The sequence below is a fragment of the Pleurodeles waltl genome, chromosome 11, assembly GCF_031143425.1.
Source record: "Pleurodeles waltl isolate 20211129_DDA chromosome 11, aPleWal1.hap1.20221129, whole genome shotgun sequence".
In the NCBI taxonomy this organism is placed as follows: domain Eukaryota; kingdom Metazoa; phylum Chordata; class Amphibia; order Caudata; family Salamandridae; genus Pleurodeles; species Pleurodeles waltl.
This window is the reverse complement of record NC_090450.1, coordinates 812,371,259-812,393,749: the sequence shown is the minus strand read 5'-3', so window position 1 is coordinate 812,393,749 and position 22,491 is coordinate 812,371,259. Positions and strand designations below refer to the sequence as shown.

Sequence of the window (22,491 nt, the reverse complement as noted above, 5' to 3'; positions counted from 1 at the left end):
TACGATCGAGCGACGTGGCTCGGTATTAGGGCGCACACTTTAAGACGCATAGGAGGAGCGTTTTGCCTGTTTCTAAAATGGCGGCTTCTTAAAGGACTTCCAGGCAAGACACAGAAAATGAAGCAGTGCATGTCCTGCTAGGGTAACGCTTAGATGAGTTTTAGGGTGTACTCTGTCTGATGACACGTTTCCTCCCGTATTTCGGCGCCAGGTCTGCGACCATAAATCGTATCATGTGAGCAGCTCTGTCCAACAAAACCAGTGATGGCAGAGGTTTGTAATAACGACACCGCATTGTGGTATGGCGTAGCGGCCAAGTTTTTTCGTTTGCTTATGTGTGACATTTCCAGATTGTAGTGTGCTTATGTGTGACATTTCTCATACCTTTCAACATTTTAGAAGAGAACAGTGTGATATTTCTAGAAAAAAAATCGGGAGAATGTATTTCCCCTATTCTCCATTCACTTCTATTGGGGCCTGAATCGGGTTACTGTTATGGGTTTTGTCATTCTGCTGCTGCTGTAAGATCGGATATTAGATATGCAAATGTAAGATTTCTTTCCTTACCTGCCAGGAGTATGGAGAAAGCGTTATGTCAGGCAGAGAAAGAGTGATGCAAGTGCTGTTCACTGGCCTGCAGCAGCAGGTTACTGGCAGTTTATACCAGGGGCACAACTAGACCCAAGGTTTTGAGGGGTGGGGGGGCTACTAAGTCAAGCAGCAATGGCTGTCAGTTCACACAATGTGGGATGCAACATTCTGAGAGCCAGTGTAAGAGCACACATTGCCAACATGTCTGCCTTCAGTGCACCCGCAAACGTTCCTGAATGACTGTATTTTCACGCATGGACAAATTAAAGCCAGATCTACTGGCTTTGCTGATAATTTCCATTCAAACACTTGGGGGCAATTTCACGAGATTATCACGCAGTGCGGCATGTGACAGGGAAAGGACAGGAATGTGCTGTATTTAAGTCAATATGGTGTATTCCTGCCTTTTCCCATGTACTGGCAACCTTTTGGCAGCCTAGTGCCAATGCAGGCACCCTTGTACCATCTTGGTTTGGAGGATAGAGTCCAAGAGGGTTAGGAATGTGCCCCCCTCCCCAAAGGGAGGGGGCACCGGAAGGGTGTAGCCACCCTCGGGGACAGTAGCCATTCCTCTGACCCCTGTAATGTCTCTAAATCCAGGATTTGAGGGCTCCCCGAACCCAGTTCGTCAGATTCCTAGCGACCTCACAAGAACAAAGAAGAAGGACTGCTTAGCTGAAAACCCAGCATAGAAGACAGGAGATTAAAACTGATTTGGCTCCAGCCCAACCGGCCTGTATCCAGCTTCAAAAGCCCTACAAAAGAAAGCAATGCATCATGCAGGTCAAGCCTCTAGAGGACTGCCTGCATCACAGAGGACCAAGAAGTTGCGTGGTCAGTGGCCCTGTCCAAGGAGAAACTACATCGCAAGTCCTGACCACTATGCACCTTGCGCCTGTGTCCAGGTGGCCCAACCGACTAGAGAGGGTCCCCAGGTGATTCTGAGCAAGTGCCCACCCTGGGTTGACCCCTCCTGTCCTCCATGACAATGCCTGCAGTGTGAATCCAGAGGACCCTTCCCCTGACCACAACATCACCGGACGAAGATACCTGTCGCCAAAAGGTACACTGCACCCAAAGCCCCCTGGCCTTGGGGTACCAGACGTCTGGTTCAGAAATGTTCAGCAGGCGACCCTCCTACTTGTTCAGCCTGTGGTTTTCTGGAACCAACCACCAGCACCCAGCCTGTAGCATCTAAGTGACCCCGGGGTCCCCTCATAGGAAAGCATTGGGAGCCCGATGCTATGTTCGCACCCTGCACCTGGCTGCCCATGTGCCTCCAAAGGTGTGTGTTTGGTACTAACCTATGCCCCCGTGCACCTCTTAAACCCCCCAAGTCTTCCCTCTGAAGACACGGGTACTTACCCGCAAGCAGATATGATTGAGTGTCCGCAGTCTCCATAGGAGCCCATGTTAAATTTGCCTCCTCTTTGACCTCTGCACCCGGCTGGCCCAGTGTTGCTGGTGGTGGGTGTTTGGGGTTATCTTGAACCCCCTACGTGTGGACTTCCAGACCCTCAGACACTGGAATTGAAAGTCTTGTTCTTACCTGCATATTGTACTAACTTTTCTTCCCTCCCACGGAACTGTTTCTGAAAATTGAACTGTCAACCTTTAAAACAGATTATTGCCATTTATTCAAAAACTGGTCAACTTGCCAATTCTGATCAAAGTGGTATTGATGCATATGTGGAATACTTATTTATTTATGTACTTACCTGCAACTTGAATCTCTTGGCTCTAGAAATAAATGAACAAAAGATATTTTTGCTATATAAAAACCATTGGTCTGGAGTTAGTTATTGAGTGTGTGCTTCCCTTATCATCTGTGTGTGTGTGTGTGTACAACAAATGCTTTCACTACCCTCTGACAAGCCTAACTGCTCGACCACAGTACCACAAAAAAGAGCATTAGTATTATCTACTTTATTCTCTTTTAAGCATCTGGGGAACCCCTGGACTCTGTGCACACTATATCTCATTTTGATATAGTATGTACAGAGACAGTTTCCTTCATGAAAGCCTCCCTTTTGCAGAGTAATCCAATGCAGTGATTTGCAATGCGTTACTCAAGATTTTTGAAGCCACTCAGGGCCACACAAGTTGAACTTGCGTGGCTTTATAAATATAATTTTTCAGCTGTTTCGCTCTTGCTCCACATTGTGTGGTGCAAGAATGACGGAAAGGGGCTTGTAAATGTGCCCCTAAGCACTGCTGGACCTTCGAGGCTATCCACCAGACCCGAGAGTATCAGATGAGTGCAAGACGGTTTGTACCAAGTACCTCTTGTATCTGTGTGCATGCCTGACACACAGAAAAAAAAATCTTCTTGTGAAGATGTCTTTTCTTACTAAAAACAACATCAGACACATGGTAAAAAATGCTTTAGGGAACAAAAAGATGTTTATGTCGGGGATCCCCAGATAAACACAAGAAGTTGCTCCCTGAGACATCGAGGAGACTTTTAGGAACCCTATTAAAGGTGTGGCACATGAACTGGGATAAATACAATTATATAGGGCTTCTGTGTGAATGTTACAAAAGGAAAAAGTGTTCACAAAGAGCACAAAACGAAGGGTCACACACACAGAGGATTAAGCAGGATAACTTCACAATGCAAAAACATGTATGAGTTTATATAGTTATAATACAGACTTAGCCGGGTAGCAACAGAGTGTTGTATATTGTAGGGAGTGATGGAGACAAAGCAAGACTGTGTACATCAAATAGGAGCCTAAATCTTTGAAGTACACACAACTATACACAATTACACCATCATCACAGATTAAGTGATTTGCTCAGAACTGCAAATTTTTTAGCCATGATCAAAGCTCGATTCAAAGCTCGCCTGATATAGATTCCAGTGGATGGGTTATCTCGTCCAACAAAATATAAATACCATAGGAAATAATGGGATTTATATTTCGGTGGACAGGATATTCGTCACCATTGTGACGGAGTAACCTGTCCCCTGAAATCTGAATAAGGCCCTTAATCCTCCTGTGCCTACAAAATGTATGTTATCTTGTGTAATGGAACTGGTGCTCCTATAAAGTGTTTATCCGTAGAGCATTGAGAAACCACCATGACATGAAAGAGGCAATGGATGTACTAATTGTGGGGCGGGCCCATTGATTGCTCGTGTAAAGTGTCCCATTACCTTCAGGTCAAGTTTGTGCTCTATAAAAATGCAAAAAAAAAGATCAACTCAATCTGTGATTGAGCTCTGCTTTACAAGAGGATGGGGGTCTGTTTATAACAAGAGTCCCACTCTCTATAGTGCAAGAACTAACTTTCTCTGTGCAGGAACTCGTTTATGTGTTCTAGGTATTCAGCCACATATCTAGAAGTGCAACTAACTTCAGTTTTGGGTCCCTCTGCTTAACCAAATAAGCACTGAAATATGTTTCTCGATCCCAGGCAGTCTTTACCCTTTGATTGTTATGTTGTGCAGCAACACTCTAGATCTGTCACACTTTGGCTGGGTTCACATGTCAAGTTCTTAGTAGGAGCCCTAGTGGAAATCTGAGGGGGACCAATCATAGGGATAGGGTTTGAAGGGCCAGGCCAGTGAGTAACTATGATTTTGAGAAATTTCTGAAGAAAATTTATTAATTTCTCTTTTGGACCATAAATACTGCCTGATATTGTTTAATTCTCAGGCTACTTCATTGCTTTGATGGGGAATATGGTTGTTTTAGTATAATCACCCAGATGTCACCCCTACTCAACCTCTGTGATTCCCTCACATATGTAAAATGTGAACTTTTGTCTCTGGCACTAAGATTTAAAATCCCCTCTTCAGGCAGACATTAAAAAAGGGGGAGGTATTTGTACTGTGTTTCATAAGGTGCATTAACATTCATGAATACATTTGCTGGTTTGAAGATGACTTAGGATAGTAGAAGGCAGGGGCAGCACCAGTTGACTGCAAATGTGGGTCAGCTGGAGAAGACAGCAAGGCGCAGAGCTTGCGCACCCAAGGTGTGTTTCAATTGTGCCTTTGAAATCTGTCTGTGTGTTGGATTTGGTGCTGGGCACCTGTTTCACCACGTTTGCCAACCATCAACAACCACATGCAGAGATGGTAAAGAGGCCCAATAGGTAAACCGCACAAGGTTTGAGTCATGCCATGCTGCTGCAACAGAAAGCTTTGGTGGGTGCAGTGCCAGGTGCCATCTATACACAGTGATATAATGATCCTCTCTGTTAGTCTGTTACATTTTCAGCTACCAAATATCAAGGGCAAGAGGCACAAGTTTTTTGTGAGGTGGACTGTGAGAGGTCAGCACCCAGCAGCCTGCGATGAGAATCAGTGGAATATTGTACCCCTAATGTGGTGCACATGTTCAGCTGTACCTAAACCGAGCTACATAGCAATCATAGAGTAGAGGTGCTAATTGATGGAAGGCTCTTCTCCGCTGCTTGTCTACGGACTGTTAGAGTAAAATGCTTGACTGTTAAAGTAACTGTGTGATATGTTATTGTCAAGCCACCACTCTGATGCAAATACTGCCTGTTAGGCCTTCCTTCTGGAATAGAATAGACAGCCAGGAACATTTTAAACAGAGACTGTCTGAAAAACTATCTTTTAAAAGTCCCTTTCCCCAATTAGATTTACTGAGGACTTGTGTTGCCCCTGTGTGACTCAAGTTGTTGCAAAGTAAGACAAGTCATTTAGTGATATTAACTAAGCCACCTTGCATGGCCGTGTGTGGTTTAGTAAAACCAAAGTTACACGCTCCATGGGTGGATATGGGCATTCCCGCGTATCCACCCATAGATTTTGACACAATACCAGATTTACAAAGGTCTGTAAACCAGGATTCAGCCAAAATGGTTCACCTCCCTGAGCTAGGCTTAACAGGGAGAAATATCGTTAGTTTTCCATGTTACTTCCTCTTTGTATATGTGTTGCATCATTCTGCAGCACACACACACACACACACACACCCCTACACACACACACCCCTACACACACACACCTGTCCTTAACACAGGCCCCCAGCACCATGGCGTAAGAATGGCTGTGTTGGTGCCAGGCAGTCTCAATCAAGTGCTCCAGCGCTAGGAGACAACAGAAACATGCCATATCCTTTGCAAATATGGCACATTTCTGCTCTCTCCCTTTCATGCAACACAAGCAGCAAGTTGCAATGCCGAATTGCATGAAATAAATCTGCCCCTTAATTTTTTAGCCTGTATTGGAATTATATACAATATAATTTGTGCCTTTTCTGTTTAGTTGGACTCAGGATAAGGTTGGTTGGAAACAGGGTAGGGATTACTTTTCAATTGCAGAGGCTGCCTCGGTCATCTGTGTTAATGTGCAATCATTGTATGGCCTGTAAAACAATGAGGAATGCTAAAGAATATGGCCTTGCACAGCGAGAGCCCCCACCATGAAGTCCAAGACAGCATATTTAGAATTACTGGTGACCTCTGCCCCTTCTTTGAAGAGATTTGTTAGCAGCACAGAAACTGTGTGTGTCTTTCTAAGGAGAAGAAAATGTTTCCCAAATAGTGCTCTGCCCAGGCACTCCCTGAGGCAAGCACCCAGAAGCTGCAGCCTGAGCTGTGGCTCACAAGGGGGTGGGGATTAAGGCTGAAGCACCTTTAGCCTAATGGGCGTTTCACACCTGGTGTATATTCTGAGTTATACAGGACCTGAATTTGTTAGCCGAAGTCCGCAGAGGAATCTCATTGTTACATACAGGAATCGGGAGGGGTGGCATGTATGATTTCTATACATTATATAAGGCACTTTGAGTGACCCTATATTTTGTAGCGGTCTACAAATTGCCTTGCAACGCAAGCAACATCCCTGAAATCTTAATGCAAGATTAATAACCTATCACCCTGTGTGCAAAGTGGTCTTGGCTAACAAGTGAAGAATGGCCAAGGGGGACAGTTACACAGGACAGTACCAGTTGGCTCCCTGCCACTTCCAAAATCAATCCGTCCCTCACACAGTGACACATAGTCATTCATTTGGACCGCAGGTCTGCCAAGTCCCACCCATCAGGGGTTAGACTAACGCATTTTAGTGCTGGTGCCCACATCGCTGCAATAAAATGCATTAGTCACACATTCACAGAGATTCTGGGGATTATAAGAGCATTAATATTCGCAACCTGTGTGCACTTTGTTGTGGAGTGCCATTCTGCATGACTCAAGCAGTTTTTAGCTTATTAGCTTGCTGCAGGCTTGCAGCTGGCCTGGACTCACTCGTTGCTATGGTGACCAATACATTGTTTCTGCTGAATAAATAAAGTTGTGATAAACCAAAATCCAGAGCACAAAATAAACAATCGCGTTGAAAGTAAGTAACGTTCTAAGATTGCAAGCCATAGTTCTTTTGTTGTGCCAAATTACCATATTTATTCATGTGTCTTAAGACCGCCACACTCGTAATGACACCCTTAGTATGCATGCACAGCCAAAGCTTGGTTGTAGCAACTACAAAGCCCATATTGTTTCCAACTACCCTACAGCTACAATAACTGAAAATTGGACACTGGCAGGTACCATACATAAGGGGTTAGACTAATGCATTTTAATGCTGGCATCTACATTACCACACAAAAATGCATTAGTTGCGCATTATAGCGCAGCTAGGACCATGCAGTGATGAGAAGCTCGAACGCCAGAGCTCAGCTGCGTTAATAACACAGACTGCCACTGTGTTCAAAATGCTTCCCTGCAGCCTGCCTCTCTAACAAATTAACAGTGTTCCACAAATCATTACCGGCCTCCGGGTTTACAGTTATGGTAGGAGCCACCATGCTCTCCAGATCAAGCAAGGTGCTTGGCCTTTGAGTGTAATGGGCTGACCAGGATCACATGGTCTCCCACCCTGAGTGTAGTGAAACATTAAGCAATAGTCTCTGCAATCAGATACACTGCAGAACATGCATCCAGCCAGCACCTTGTCTTGTGGTTTTTCAGCAGCAGGCACCACCATTGTGACCGCACTCTGCAGGGGGTGATTGGCCCAGCATGGAGACACGCAGCTTTGTTTTTTCCTTGCCGCACCCACTGACAATCATTAACTCCTGAGTAGAGCTAGCACCTTTCAGTTCTGCGTGCAACCACCTCATTAACAGTGGTGCTCACCGTATTAGGTCTGCTGGCTGCTGCATGTGTATATTTTCCAGGCCTGGCAATGAACCATGCCTCTGATGACATGCTTGTCGATTCCGGCTGGCAGGCCACGCCTCCCCACTTCCTTAGCCCCCACGCCCCAGCCAGGAGCCTTGAAGGACTGGATGCCGCGGAATGTACTTGTGCAGCGACTCACAATAAGCCGCACACATTGTTTCTGTATGGAGACTGACTCTGGCGCCTGCCTGATGTGATCTGTGTCTCTAGCCACCACTTGACACTATTCAGAAGCAAACTTCTTGTGTCTTCAGTAGGCTCCCTGCCCCTACCGCTCAGACATGACCTTCTTGCCCGCTGCTCTCAGTCACTCTCAATTAGTTTGAGACTCCAGCTACTGTGCTCAGGCTAAACACATTGGGGCTTATTACAACTTTGGAGGAGGTGTTAATCCGTCCCAAAAGTGACGGTAAAGTGACGGATATACCACCAGCCGTATTACGAGTCCATTATATCCTATGGAACTCGTAATATACGGCTGGTGGTATATCCGTCACATTTGGGGCGGATTAACACCTCCTCCAAAGTTGTAATAACTCCCATTGTCCTTAGTGGGTGAAGTGACACTGCTGTTTCAACATTTAACCTTCAAAGTGAGTAAACAACTTCAATAGTACTTGTGCAAATGGGTCACTGGCACTACCATTCAGAGCGATGGCTGGTTTGGAGGTAGTGAGAAAGGTAATCACAAGAAAACCCTGGCACCAGGGAACCACCAGCTCTGCCAGGATCATGGATCCCAGAAGCCTGGCGGTGGTAGAGATCATAATCCAAGCTCCTCTGCGGATTACAACCTTGTTCTCCGCCAGCCTTTTCATGGATGTAACACTGCCATAAAAAGGCTGGCAGAGAACAGGTGCAGGGGGCCACAGGGGGTCCACTGCAATGCCCATACACTTTGCATGGGCAGTGCCCCCCCACCTGCCAATTTCCCTCGCAGAGTTCCCTGTCTGCTTTGCAGACAGTGATCACTGCGAGTGTGCTGGTGCACCCAACTGGCTACAGCATTGCTGCTGGCTCGATTACGAGCCGGAGACAATGCTGTAGCCTGTTTCCCACTAGCCCGGCGGGCAGAAACTCAGATTTCCACCTGCCGACCTAGCAGGAAACTCATAATGACTCCAGTGGGGAGGTCGATGTGTTTGCGGCAGCCACTCTGTCAGAAGTTTGGCAGATGGGCTTTCCCGTCTGCCAAACTCAACATGAGCCTCTTAGTCATGTAGAGATGTGGATTACGCCACAAACAGTCAGGTTCTGCTTGAGCAAATAGAGTCCATGGATGTAAAATGGCGGTACTGATAGGGCATTTCAATATAAAGTGTCTGTTCCATAAGACTATCCTCGGAAATTGATGCATTTAACATGTTCTTCAATAGTGCTTCCAATTGGGAAAACTGAAGAACTCTAGGAAATATGATTAGCTTACTTTTTCTGGAGGATAAAAATAATTTAAAGTTTAGATTATACAGAAGTTAATTATGTACTGTCCTGTGGTGTTGTGTATATTTGCATATCAATACGGTGTGTAATCACAGTTATAATTTAGCATAGGTTCTGGTATTTATACAAGGGTTGGAATGTTGGTAGTGAGTTGCTGTGGAGTTAACAAGGAAACTATTTGTTATTTGTCATGGGGGTTCATACAGCCGCGTGAACCATTACTACAAATCTAATAATAAGCGCAGAATTAATCAACCCCTTGAACCAATAACTTTCTTCTGCCAGATCCATTGACTGGTTCAGTTGTTTACTTCAAACAAATTCATTCAAGGAAACATATTGCAGAAGAAAAGCTGGGTAGCGTGTGTTATTGAGAGTGGTACAGAGTCGTCTGTCTGGAATAGCATCTTTATTAGCTTCCCCCTCAGTGTTTACAAAAAAAGTGATGTTGAACATTAATGGAATTGATAGCAAAAAAACTTTTGTGTGGCTTCTTTTGGAAGGGTTTTCTTACAGGTTGCTTGAGATTCTGCATCCCCCTTTACTGTCATGGCACGTTCAGTTTGGGAGAAGAACTTTGCCCAGTTCATCGGTCCTCATTTAGAACCTACAGATGTTAATCTGGAGAGTTTTGCCAGACACAAAATCAACGTGTTAGGGTTTAGAGTGCTTGTGTCTAAGTTTAAGAACAGTCAAGCTACTTGTAAGCTTTATGTGGCAGCTGATAGTCCATTGATGGGCAATCTGTTTGGGGTTGGAAGGATTGGAGAGCATTGAATAGTCTTGGATCCTAATAGCCCGGAATATGTTTTGGTAGTGTGTGATGGTGAGGATATCAAAGAGCGGGGTTTAAAATAATTCAGTAATCTTTTAGCAAAGTAGGCAAGTTAAATGGTGTACCCATCTCTGCTATTCCCAAAATCCATAAGACCCAGAATATCCTAATTAGTGTAAGAGGTGAAGAGAAAAAATGTTTAACTGCAGAGATCACTAAATGCAGGATTGCTGAAAGGAAAGGTAACATATTTAGGACCTGAGATTATTGACAAGACAGAAGCCATAGCAATGCACCCTCACCACAGTCCAAGGGTGACTGTGGGTCATTTTTAGGATTAGTCAAACTTTATACTAAGCTTGTAGAAAAAGTTTCAGAAAAGACACATGACATGAGAGCGTTATTGAAGTCAAAGTTTAATTTTGGTTGATCAGCTGAATGTAAGAATTCTTTCACATAAATCAAGAATGCTATCACTAGAGCATCCAGCTTACAAGGATTCGATCCTTTGGCTAAAACGTTTGTAACTGCTGATGCTAGTAGTAAAGTGTTCAGTGGTGTACTTTTCCAAATTGATGAGCTTGGAAAGTAAGTTCTTACTGCATATGTGGGTCTCTCTCTTTCGCCAATGTAAGAAAGATAACCTGTCATCGATTGATAAAGATTTGAAGTTTGCCTAATTCAAAAGCAGAAATGAGTATAAGTATTGGAACTCTGAGACCACAACTTCAGAACACTACTGGACTGAGAACATTCTGCCAGGAAGAAGAGCTGGATGCCATAGGAGGGACTGCCACTCTGCCTGTTACTTTGTTGTGCTGACCTTCTGCTTCTGACCTTGGTGTGAAAGGATTGGACTTTGCTTTCTACATGCTGCTGTTCAAGGTTCTCCAAGGGCTTGAACTGAGCTTGCCTCCTGTGAGAAGTCTCACGGACATCAAAGGCTTCATCTGCCAGTGTCTGGACTCTTCCGCAAAGATTCCCATCTTGCCAAGTGGTGCCAAATCCAGTCCCTGGGCCCTTGAAAGTGGAAATTGGTACCCTGGGAAGAAAATCTATGCATTGAATTGCTGCAAAGTCGACGCAGTGTCTACCTTGTGCTGAAGAATTGACACAGCTCCTGCAGCTCTGTAGGACCGATGCAGCGCCTGTTCCACTGCGGCTCCATCATCACAGCGCATCTGGATTTTCCCACGGATGGACCCTGGGCATCACTTTCACATCAACCCCGCACTGCAGCAAGCAAGACCCCTTGGTGACCCCTTCTTGTTTGCGAACGGGTTACCACCTCGTTCACAGAGTTGGTACAGTATGAATGTTTTGTGACCGCATTCCTATCACAAAACATTCATACATGCCCATGTGACTCACTATTAGGAAGGGACGCCCTTAACACGCCTCTTCCTAATACCAACTGTTTTACAAGTCTGTAATAGGTCACTGACTCGCAAAATAGGGTTAGTTCATACAAAAAGGCTTTTTAGCTGTAGCAAATAGCCTAATTCGCCGTTTGCTTCTGCTAAAAACTTTCACAAATGTGGCCCAGAGTGTTTTATATCAAACATTGTGAGAAATAAGTTTAATTACAATTTACACAGTGGGTAAATGTAAAATGTGCAAAGAAAATTGTTTAAGGTGAGAACACATTTAGTGAGCCTGAAAGAAGTGTCAAAATAACGAATAACACTGTTGAGTTGAAGTACGCTAGCATATGACAAACTAATTGCATAGCAAGAAATGGGTCAGGCACTAATGACTGTACACCACTGTTATTCCTACAGGCAAGTAATGGTGGCTGAAATCTGGTTATTTGGATTGCGATCATATAACGAGTGTTCTATCATCTTATTCATGCTCCATTAGTAGTGATGATACTATGTTTGCCCTAGATAAAAGTGAGGAAACCAGGGTTGGTTGTTTTTGTTGACTGCCGAACAAGAAAGGTTGGGAACCTTGCTCCGCCTCAGAGTTTAAACTGAGAACCGATCCAGTGGTGCATCACTCTGAATATTTCTATGAACTGGAGAGAAGAATGGAACAAACGAAGGCATCTGATTTTGGACACCAGAGGAGAAGGAAAGACTCTCTGGATGTGGACACAACTGGATGAGCATTATCTAATATAGATGCATGTATGGCTCGTGGTGGATGCAGATATGAAGTAAATTGTTGGGAGAGTATAAAGTCGTCCTGAAGAAGGTGGTGAGAGAACTGTGAGAGGCCATCAAAACACGTTAACACAAGCTGATAGCTGGACCCACTGGATCTGACCAAGAATAGATGAAATATTTGGTTCATTTACCAATTGGCCACTGAATACCTAATTGGGACAGCAACTAACGATAGACTGTCTTGTGTATTGTCTCCCATGTGTGCTTGGCCAGAATTTTAGTGGCCGTTGGTGGGGCCTGTTGGATTTTTATGGTCATTTTTTATTATTGTCGTTTTATATATTCGTTTTTGTATGGGATTATTTATTAAATACTATTTTTTTATATTCCTTTATGAAGATTGATCATTGGTATGCCTGAGTGTTGGATAAGAGAATTATATGGTGTATAGTATGATTATTTCCCAAGGAGGTAATACGTTTTAATCACTACTTCGTATGACAGGCATGATGAGAGTACAACGTGTACTGATGGTAATACTTGAACTACTTGTACACGCAGAGTGACAAAGTCTCAAAGATAAGAAATATACGTTTGTAATTTTATGTTTTTTGTTTTTTTTAAAAGGGGAGGATTATGTGGTGTTAGGTATATTTTTATTTAAGTACAGTATTTCGTCACAATTAGAGTTTTGAATAGGTTCTGTATTCCTGGGTATTTAAGTAAGGGTTGGAATGTTGGCAGAGAGTTGCTGTAGAGTAAGCAAGGAAGCTGTTTGTAACGTCATTGGGGATTGCTAATGAATAAAGAAGCTACTACTGTGACTGCTGTGTGGACCATTACTACAAGTCACAAATACATTCAGCAAATATATGGTATTTCTGTGTTACAAAGATGTTATGTAAAAACCTAAGAAATAACCATTATCTGCTAATGCGAGATGTTTCTATCCCTGAAACAAATTGTTTTTTAAATATCTTGGTCTTCAGGCCAAGGGTGTTACTAGATGTCATTGGAGCCACTGGCATATGTAATGGTTGAAAGGAATGTGTGTACCATAGCACACTCTGTTAGATATGTAAAGTGTGAGTATATGTTTGTACACTTTTGTGTTTTATTGAAATCCTGAATTATCTGTATGGGACTGCTTAAATCCTAGAGTGTGGCCATAAAGAGTGCTGTGTGCATATCCCCAGGGTGGACCAGCATGTGTGGTCAGTCTTGTGTGGATATGTTGGTAATTTCACACAGTTAGGTTAACATATAATTATATTTGCTTGTGACAATTTCTCGTTTGTGGTTGTGTTTGTTGTTGCACCGTATAAGGTGGATATGTTGGTGCGTATGTTATACTTTTATGGGTGGACATGCTTGCGCAATTATTTTAGCGGGAGTGAACATGTCTGGTTTCTTCAGTAGATAGTGGCATGATAATAGTTTCAATGCAGTGTTGTCTTTGACTGGATTTCTTTTTGTGAAGTTACATTTGTAAAAGGTGTGCTTTTATGTTGCTGATAGATTGCACCAAGTGTCTGTTATTGCTTACTTTCTCAGGATGAGTATTGTTTTTGTTACATACCAAAGTAGGTCTAGTAAAGTGTTAATTCATGTTTAAGTATAGCACTTCGTAGCTCTGATGTGGGAGAGATGTGTAGACAAATGTTAGGGTGGTACAGGTCCATCAAACAGTGTCTGGTAGGTCATCACAGTTTCACAAAGTATGAAGACCACAAAGGGTTACTTGCAGCTGAATGCAAGGTGATCTGTTTGTAGTGGTTGTATGATGGAACCACGCATGCTGGAGCAACGCATGCCTTAACAACGCGGTCGGAACCACAACTGCATCGTTTCTGAACAATGAATTTCTTTGTAAAAGCATGCCTGATAGAGGCATGTGTTGAAACAGCATGCAAAACAGCATGCGTGATTCTGTCATGCAACCTCCCCCCCACTCGCCTTGAGGCCCAAAACTATCCCCACCCTTAATACTTAAAACTACCCCAACCCTTCCACCCACCTTGAATCCTAAAAAAAAAAAAAACTACCCTGATACCCGCCCGTGCCCCTAAAAACTAAACTGCCCTAAACCTTTCCCCCAATAAGTAAACTACCCTGACCCACCACCCAACCTGAGCCCTAAAAAAACCTATCCTGACCCCCATCCTCCCTTTAAAAACTAAATTACCCTGAGCCTTAAAAAAATCTTTGCCGACCGCAGCCCTGCCCCTAGAAACTAAAGTACCCTGACACCCCCCCACCCACCCTAAGCCCTAAATCCACCCCACTGCAAAAAAGTACCCACTAACCCCACTTACCGCACCATGCCCTCTCCCGATCCTTCCTCCTCTTCTCTAGTCCTGGCCTTCCTGAAACTTTCCCCCACTCCTTTAAAAAAAAAAAAATATATATATATACCCAAACCTCCCCACTCCTGTCCCTAGGACCAAAAAAAAAAAAACAGCCTGAAAACCTCCCTATCCCACACCACAGCCTTGGAAAAAAAATACACAAACACCTCCGCCCCTTTAAAAAAAAAAAAAGAAATAGCCCATGCCCCACTTACCTCACCACATTAACTCCTGATCAGCGCATGGCTTTTCCTGTGCCTTAACCATGCATATGCGTAGTTTAGCACATGCATGGTTAAGGCACAGAAAAAGTAATGTGGTATTCTGGCAAGCGTGGTTACGCTTGCTTGGGAAACATCCACGTTGTTATGGACGTTTCCCCGTTTGTAGTCTTTTTATTGTTGCGTCATGCTTGTTGGTGATTCCTTATTGCTTTATCTGTAACACTTGATAAGTTTGAGTAATGTAAAATGGAAAGGGGTCAGCAGGGTTTAATATAGCACTACCTCTTTGTTTCTTCTGCGTCACCGTCCTCATGAAGAGTTCTTGCCCAGCTACGGACAAACCGTGATGAGCACTTAAACATAAAATCATTTTTATAAAATTCAGTTCCCCTTTCAGGGAAGCATACTCAAGTTCATGTTCTTATCCTGTCCCTGTTGACGGGTCAATGGTAGAAGTTTATGACTAGGATATTCTAACCATATTTGTTTTCTTTTGTCTCTGTGGGTGAAAATAATCTTATTACACTACTGCTTTAACTTTGTGAGTGCATACTGAGCAGTAGGCAATGTCTGAGATATTTTCTCTTTAAGACAACAAAGTTGACTGATGTTATGATGTTGAGGGAACCCTGGGGTGGTTCAGAGTCAGTAAATGCCTTTGCCTTGTAACAACAAATTAGTTTTGAAGAAACCACACTTGAGGCCTCATTACGCCAGGCCCGTGGTGGCGGTCATACTGCTGCCAATGTGGCTGCCTGACAGCCACATTACGACCGTGACGGTTGTGCCACTATCGGACTGCCAGCACTGCCACTGCTCCACTGGATGGGCTGGCGGTTCTGGATCCTAGTCCGCCAGGGCAGCGCTGCAAGTAGTTCTGCCCTGGAGATTACGAGTCCCTTCTCCACCAACAATTGCATGGCAGTAGCACTGCCATGTAAAGGCTGGCGGAGACTGGGTGCGGGGGACCCCCATGGCCAACCCCATCATGCTTTTCACTGTCTGCTAACCCTATTCTGCAGACAGTGAAAAGCTCGACAGGTGCTGGTGCACTTTATGCACTGCAACATTATGAGCCAGCGTCGGTGTTGTGGGCTGTTTCCCGCTGACCCAGCAGGAAAGTCGTAATAGGGACAGCAGGAAGGGTACCACACTGGCGGTATCCTGACCGCGGGACTTTGGCATACAGCCTTTTCCATATGCCAAAGTCGTAATTAGGGCCTTAGAGATCGCCCAGTCATTCCATCCTAGGATCTACCCCTTGTCCTTTGTGCTCTAAGGGAACCCCCCCTTTGATGCTCTTGAATTGCTTGATTGACATTTTTTACCCTTAAGATGGCGTTCTTGTTTGATTTGACCCCTGTCAGGCACTTTTTGTTAATGTTTCATTTAGTTCAGAAGACAGTGCTATTCACTCTTGCTCCAGATGGTTCTGACTCGACCAAGTGGCAAGCAGTTCTGAATTAAGGAGAACTGAGTTGTTCTGTGAATCACATTCTTTATTTGTTGCTTTTGTTGTAGGCCACAAGGCAGCAGGCCTTCTCTTTCCATGCTTACTGGGTGGATTAAGTTAGCCTTTTCCCTGGCCTATGAATCAGCTAATGTTCCTATTTTGTTTTCTTTCAATTCAGGGCTGAGCTACAAAGGGGTACTATGACCTCATGGGCTGAAGTAATGGAATTTCCTTTTGAAAATTTGTACAGCAACTATTTGATCAATTTCAGACACCTGTATCTCGCTGAAGGGTGCGTGTGATGCTTTGGGTTCTTCTGCTCTCAGTGATGTGATGGATTCTGCCAGTGCTAATCCTACTGTCCCTTCTACCACTTCCTATGTGGTTGCCTTTAGTTTCTCCTTTGATAATGACTTATGGGATGGTTATGTGATCGACTTAAATTCTTTTCATTGTGCATTGCACTCTGTGTTTGTCTTTGGTATTTTGCATGGCACCCCCTTAGCTTACTATATCCTCATTTTTTTAGCAGTATGATGTAGGAGCCTGGCAAGGAGGTAATGCCCGGATTAATTATCTGAAATCTTGATTACTCCAATTCTGAATCTTACTCGTCAGAGACCTCAAAACTGAAGTTTCGCGAGTTTGCAGAAGAAACCTTCACTGTGGATTTATAAAAGCACTTATAAATTAATCAGGGGAAACTTGCATTTCACTTTGTTTTAGCAATAGTAAATGACATCACGTCTGGGTCTCTGAGCTCTATTGTTCAGTCTCCTAAGAATAGCTGTGCAGTAGGCCCTGATGGGAATCCTAATGATAATGTTAAGAAAGGTCCTGAATTGTGGACATCTGCACGTAAGCTGTTGTTTTCTTACGGAGCCTCAATTATTGGGCTTCCCAGCTCCTGGTAGTAGATGAAGTGGGTCCTTAGTTAAGTCACTGTATCAAACAAGCAGTGGCAAAGCCAGTGGATCTCGACTGTGCGAGATCTATTGGCTTTGTCGTTTTTTAGCCATGTTGTACAGCAGCTGCTGCTGTGAGACAATTTGTGATTAAATTACCATAAACCATGATTAAATAAACAAATGGCTCCTAATAGCATGTGGGCCATTTTCATCTAACACAGTGCTCCTTGATTTTTCATGGAATGTGACTATTTCCTTTTTGTTTTAGGTGCTGTGAGATGTTACGTTGCATGCAGAAAGATGGGCAAGCGGTATTTCTGTGATTATTGCAATCGATCTTTCCAAGACAATCTACACAACAGGAAAAAACACCTCAGCGGAGTACAGCACCAGCGTTCAAAGAAGGTTTGGTATGACTACTTCCGAGGTAAGGCTTCACCCCACCCCACTGGCGAAGGTTGTATGTTATTTACTACTGGAGGACAACTCTCTGTATCATGTGTGGGATTCGCACTATTTAGTATGTCCCGCCTCCTTCAACAGAGTAGACCTCATCCCACAATTTGAACTTGCCGAAACCTGAATGGTTTATATTCTGGTTTTGTTTTTTTATTTTATTTATGGGATTACCATTTGATCCCCCCCAAGCAACAAAATGAACACACTCATAATGAAGCAAGAAGGGTTTGTTTATAAAACTGCGCCGTTTAAAAAAAAACAAAAAAAACACACATGATGACGTATTCCTATCCCACGTTTCAAGTACAGGAGAGCAGTCATCGGTAGTTTCTTTTATTCATAGCTCTTTCTTCTAACCTTGCAGTGCTTCGGTGTATAGAAATCATTTTCCATATCCTGTGCGATGCCACTCATTTTTGTTTCTCTTTATTTTTATTTTATTTATTTCGCTGATTGTATTTTAGATCGTTACACTATGAAATAATTACTTATCAATAAATCCGTGTTTGTACATTGTTCCATCACATTCAGGTTAGGTTAATGCATTAGAAATTAATTAAATACTAGTGCTACTATGTAATGGTACATGCATAATGGAGTTTAGGAACTGTGACTTCCTTTGGAACTCTAAGTGTAGAAAAGGAAGTATTGCAATATTTGTGAGTATGGAGTCGGAAGGAACTTTTACGTTTTTTTGAACGAACTCTCCTTTGTATGGTGTGTGCTGAGAATATAGCACTTGTGACGTCCCACATTTGATCTTTTGTGGATCGTGAACAAACGACTCCAAGGCCTTGCCCTTTCTGTGTGTTCCTAAGAAAGCTATTTATATGGCCATTTTTCTGCCAGTATATGGACTCAGTTGACAATCCAAGGAAGTCACTATTGGAGTCTTTCCTCCTGGCAGAGCAGATTATTGTGGTGGAGGTTCTTTGCCTGGAGCGGGACATCTACGCTGTAAATAGTTGTTCCCAATAACCCCTCTTACGATCTTCCAGTTTGTGTATATTCTACTCAGAGTAGCTTGCTGTCTGCTTTTCAAAGTCTTTCTCTACTCAGTTCTGGCTACCTTCATATTTGTCCTATTCCTTAAACAAAACAAAAAAACAATTTTTGTGCAAAGGGTATGTTAGACTTTAGTATGTCCAGGTATATATAAGAAACATTCAACGTCAAAGGGGGGTGGCATCAGTTACTTCAAAGGCATACTCAACCTTGGAAGTTTACTTTGCTTACCTTTGGTAGTAAGAGAGAACAAATAGGGCATAGCTTCCTGGGAAGTGTTGTTGCTTGAGCAAGGTATAGATTTGAAAAACATTTGAAAAAAATTGGCGAGAATTGAGGTGGGAGCATTTTTATTAGAAAATAGCTCTTTGTGTTACTTAAATTCTAAGTAGACTTAAAATACATTTACAGTAACACCAGCCAGAGCACTGAGCCTACAGCATAAAAGATAAAACACATTCATTTAAATGTCATGTTAAGCTTTCTTTTTCAGGACCACCATCTGTGATTTCGTTCAGTATTTTGAAGTTTAGGGTTTTATAAGGGTCATTGCCTGGTTGAGAGGGTTTCAAGCTTTTATGCAAACTTTGCCTAGGCAGAGCCTAAGGAAATGAATCCCAGATACTTAAAAGGCAGACCTAGCAGGCTCAAGGATGTACAATAAGGCGTAGGTACTGTTTTTGACTTTAGAACTTGGTTTAGGCTCATTGGTCTAAAGACTGATAGAGCAAACTGCACGTTAGTGGGCATGTGCTGTGCGTTGATGAATCATGGTTGTTTTATTCAGTGTATTTATGCTGATTATGATATGTTCTTAGCATTGCTGTAATGTGGCTTTTGCTGACTATTTTTAAATACAGAATTCATTCATTTGTAGATAATCTTGCAGATTTTTGGTGTTTTGTTTGCCATTTCATTGTTCTTTATGGTGTAGAAGGATGCTTTGACCCTTCTTAATGTTTTAAGGAGTTCATTTTGCATTGCATCTTATCAGTAGTAGAGTTGTATCCGCCCCAATAGTGTTCCACACTTTGATCTAGTATTTTTTTGGGTTGGCTAGCTTTAGAATGCACCACTTGTTTAATTTTGTATGTCATATGGTTTTTCATTAAAGGGCCACTGTGATGTCCAGATTCCTAGCATTATGTGGACCATAGAGATGGTTAGCAAAAGTTAAATGTTAATGAGCGTTCTTCACCTTCTAGGATCAATATAGCTATAGTGACAAAATATGTTACTTGTAAGGGGTCCATGGAGAGTAGGGACAGTTAAATTGTTTCCTGTAAGACCTCTTATATCGCTTTCAACGCACAGGTTGTTCCCTGTGTGTAACTCAGCTTGTCTGGGCCTTTGTCGTTTCGTAACAGATTAATTACTCTAGAGGCGTTAACTCCAACTTTTATGAGTTATGTGTTTTCACATAAGTTAAATTCACCTACATTGTTTGCTGACCCCACATCCTTTTCCCTGAGCAAATTTAATGTAAGGCCACAACAATGATTGGTATTAGTTCTTGTTGGTTTTAGTTTATTTACATATTGTTCTTATATCTTGATCTGTTTTAAATAGTGCCTTTGGTTTGTAATAGCCCGTGCTATGTGGTGCACGTAGCTTTATTTTGTTATTGGCTGTTCTTGAAGTTGTTCATTGAGAGACGCTGCTGATGTATTGTTCCAAACTCTGTGCTGCCACTGCCTTCATTGATTTTCATTTATTCGGATATGCTGTGGTGCTGTGCAGTGCCCTGGCTACTGTTAATTCAATGTGATGAAAGTTTGCTCCAGAGCAATCATTTAATGTTTACGGTACAGGGTGGATGTTAGCACTTTTCCATTCTCTTTGTTACGTTACATGGCACATAAAGAAAACAGAATCAGCACTTACTTTTGGACCAGTCCACTTCACCTCTTTGTCTGACACCATCAGCCTGCTACACTGTTTTGTAGCTTCTTGTAAAGGTTTTATATTCTACAACACCCTCCGCTTGCTTTCTTCTAGTTCTTAGGTTTATGTTCTCCTGCTACTGCACACGCTGTTTGGCTGTCATGATATTATCCCTGTACAGCTCCAAACTGCCCACCAAAGCTCTGGCTTCAAAGACTGGCCTCTTCCCCGTTTCCGGCAATGTACACTTCCAACTTGAAACTCATTCATTCTGTAGCTGCCTGTGCTGTTGGGATTGCTTGCCTTTAGCACTTGTCAGCTAGTTTGCCCCTTTCACTGCAGACACCACCCCACCACTATATTGATACATCATTCACTCTCGGCATTCCAGACAGTAATGGTGTGGTGGATGCTGAGACTGAATGATGTAATAGAACGTTGGTGTGTGGTCTTTAGTGTGAGCTAGGAGAGAGATACAGATGGAGAAAGAATAGAGAACTTACCTGCTGTGACTGTAACCTATAAGCCTAACATGAAATAAAGAACTTAATGCCAGGTGTACAAAACCTTTTAGCAGTTGCAAACAGTCCGATTAGCAGAATCTGGCTATTTGTGACTGCTAAAAAGCATTTTCATATGTCCAAAGGCCCTATTTGCTAATCTGTAACCTGTTAAATCGCAAATAGGGTTCGCGACTTAGTAGGAGGAATGGGTGTGTTTAGGGCATCCATTCCTAATACTGAATCCCACTGGTATGTGTGAATGTTTTGCACCCAAAGTAGCTGGTAACCCATTTGCAAATGGACCCCTCCCCCCCTTTGAGAATGGATGTAAAAATATATTTTTAAGCGCAGTCAGTGTTTGCACAGACCACTGCCTACTCTTAAATAAAAACAAACAAACAAAAATAAAGAAAACTTTTTTTCATTTTTATTTTTGAAAACCCCTCTCATTTTCCTTTAAGGAAAACAGGCTACATTAAAAAAAAAAAACTATGCAATCACAGACATATGGTGGTCTGCTGACCCCAGCAGGTCACCATCCCTGTGATTTTTGCCATTCCCAATGGGTCTAAAATGACGACCTAACTCATGAATATTAATACAGTAGGTCTATTTGCGACCCACTGGAAATTGCAAAAAGTGTTAACCACAGTTCTGTACATATATGTTTACAATTACCAAATGGTGAATAAAAAAATGTTGCTATTTGCAAAAACGAACTTTTGTACATGTGGCCCTTATTTCCTACCTCAGTGGCTCTAGGCTGTTGTAGGAAGACCCCGTCCTCTAACTACAGCACCATCCCTTTCTCTCTTCTGGATTTCGTTCTTGCAGTTCATTTTATGGTCTCAAATATTTTTTTTGTAAAACGATGCAACAGTTTTCCACAAACCACTTCTCCTTCAGATTGACAATGTAAAGCTTATTCTTTGTCATTACATTGTTAATTCCATGGGTATTTTGGGTTGGATCGGGTGTTAATCCTGATTTTATCTATGGACGCTGGGCATGTGTGGCTTGATTTGCTTCGTTGTTGATCTGTAGTGTGCGATCATCATCTTTCTGGTGATAATTAATGGTTGTTCCCTGCCAGTCTAGAACATGTGGAACTTGGAACCTGGCTAGTATGGATGCCAAAGATATTACGTTCAGGTATCACTGGTTCATGGCTCTGAGGTCACTAGGCTGTGCTACTGTAGTGCAATGTCTAGAGATCTGTTACATTACCCTAAGTATGTCCAGGTAACGCATAGCACTAGACACTCTGCCTTAGTTCTGGGCTCCAAATTCTGATGTTGCAGACTCTTCGTTGATCACATTCTAGCGTACACCAACTCTCGTGGAACATCAGTTTTCTTGTAGTGTGTAGAACTCCATCCAGCCTTACCTTCCGATGGCTCATATTCAACTTCATCCTGTGCTCCCTGACCTTTCCATTCTTCAAGTTTTATATTAGGGTGTTGATGTGCATTAATTTTCATTCACAGATGCTGCCGCAATCCTTGCAGACGAACAGGATAAGAAGCCATGCCGGAAATTTCTACAGACAGGTATGTAATGTTTTGCTCATTACATTCTTGCTTTCAACTGGTAAAGGTTGGCTTTTTACTCACTGTAAAGAAAGCTAGC

The 22,491-nt window shown here is 42.8% G+C and overlaps 1 protein-coding gene across 2 annotated transcripts in view; it reads left to right on the top strand.

The window, feature by feature from the left end:
• Positions 1–8: 8 nt before the first annotated feature.
• The window catches only part of ZMAT5 (zinc finger matrin-type 5), a 46,558-nt gene continuing 24,075 nt past the window's right edge, over positions 9–22,491 (top strand). The window contains exons 1-3 of one of the 2 annotated variants that reach the window (XM_069214591.1): positions 9–103; positions 17,280–17,438; positions 22,350–22,412. In XM_069214591.1, the coding sequence (XP_069070692.1) occupies positions 17,312–17,438; positions 22,350–22,412 (190 nt within the window). In that variant the 5' untranslated portion in view covers positions 9–103; positions 17,280–17,311. Of the gene's footprint in view, positions 274–17,279; positions 17,439–22,349; positions 22,413–22,491 lie in introns of both variants that reach the window. The other variant, XM_069214590.1, reaches the window with a different exon arrangement.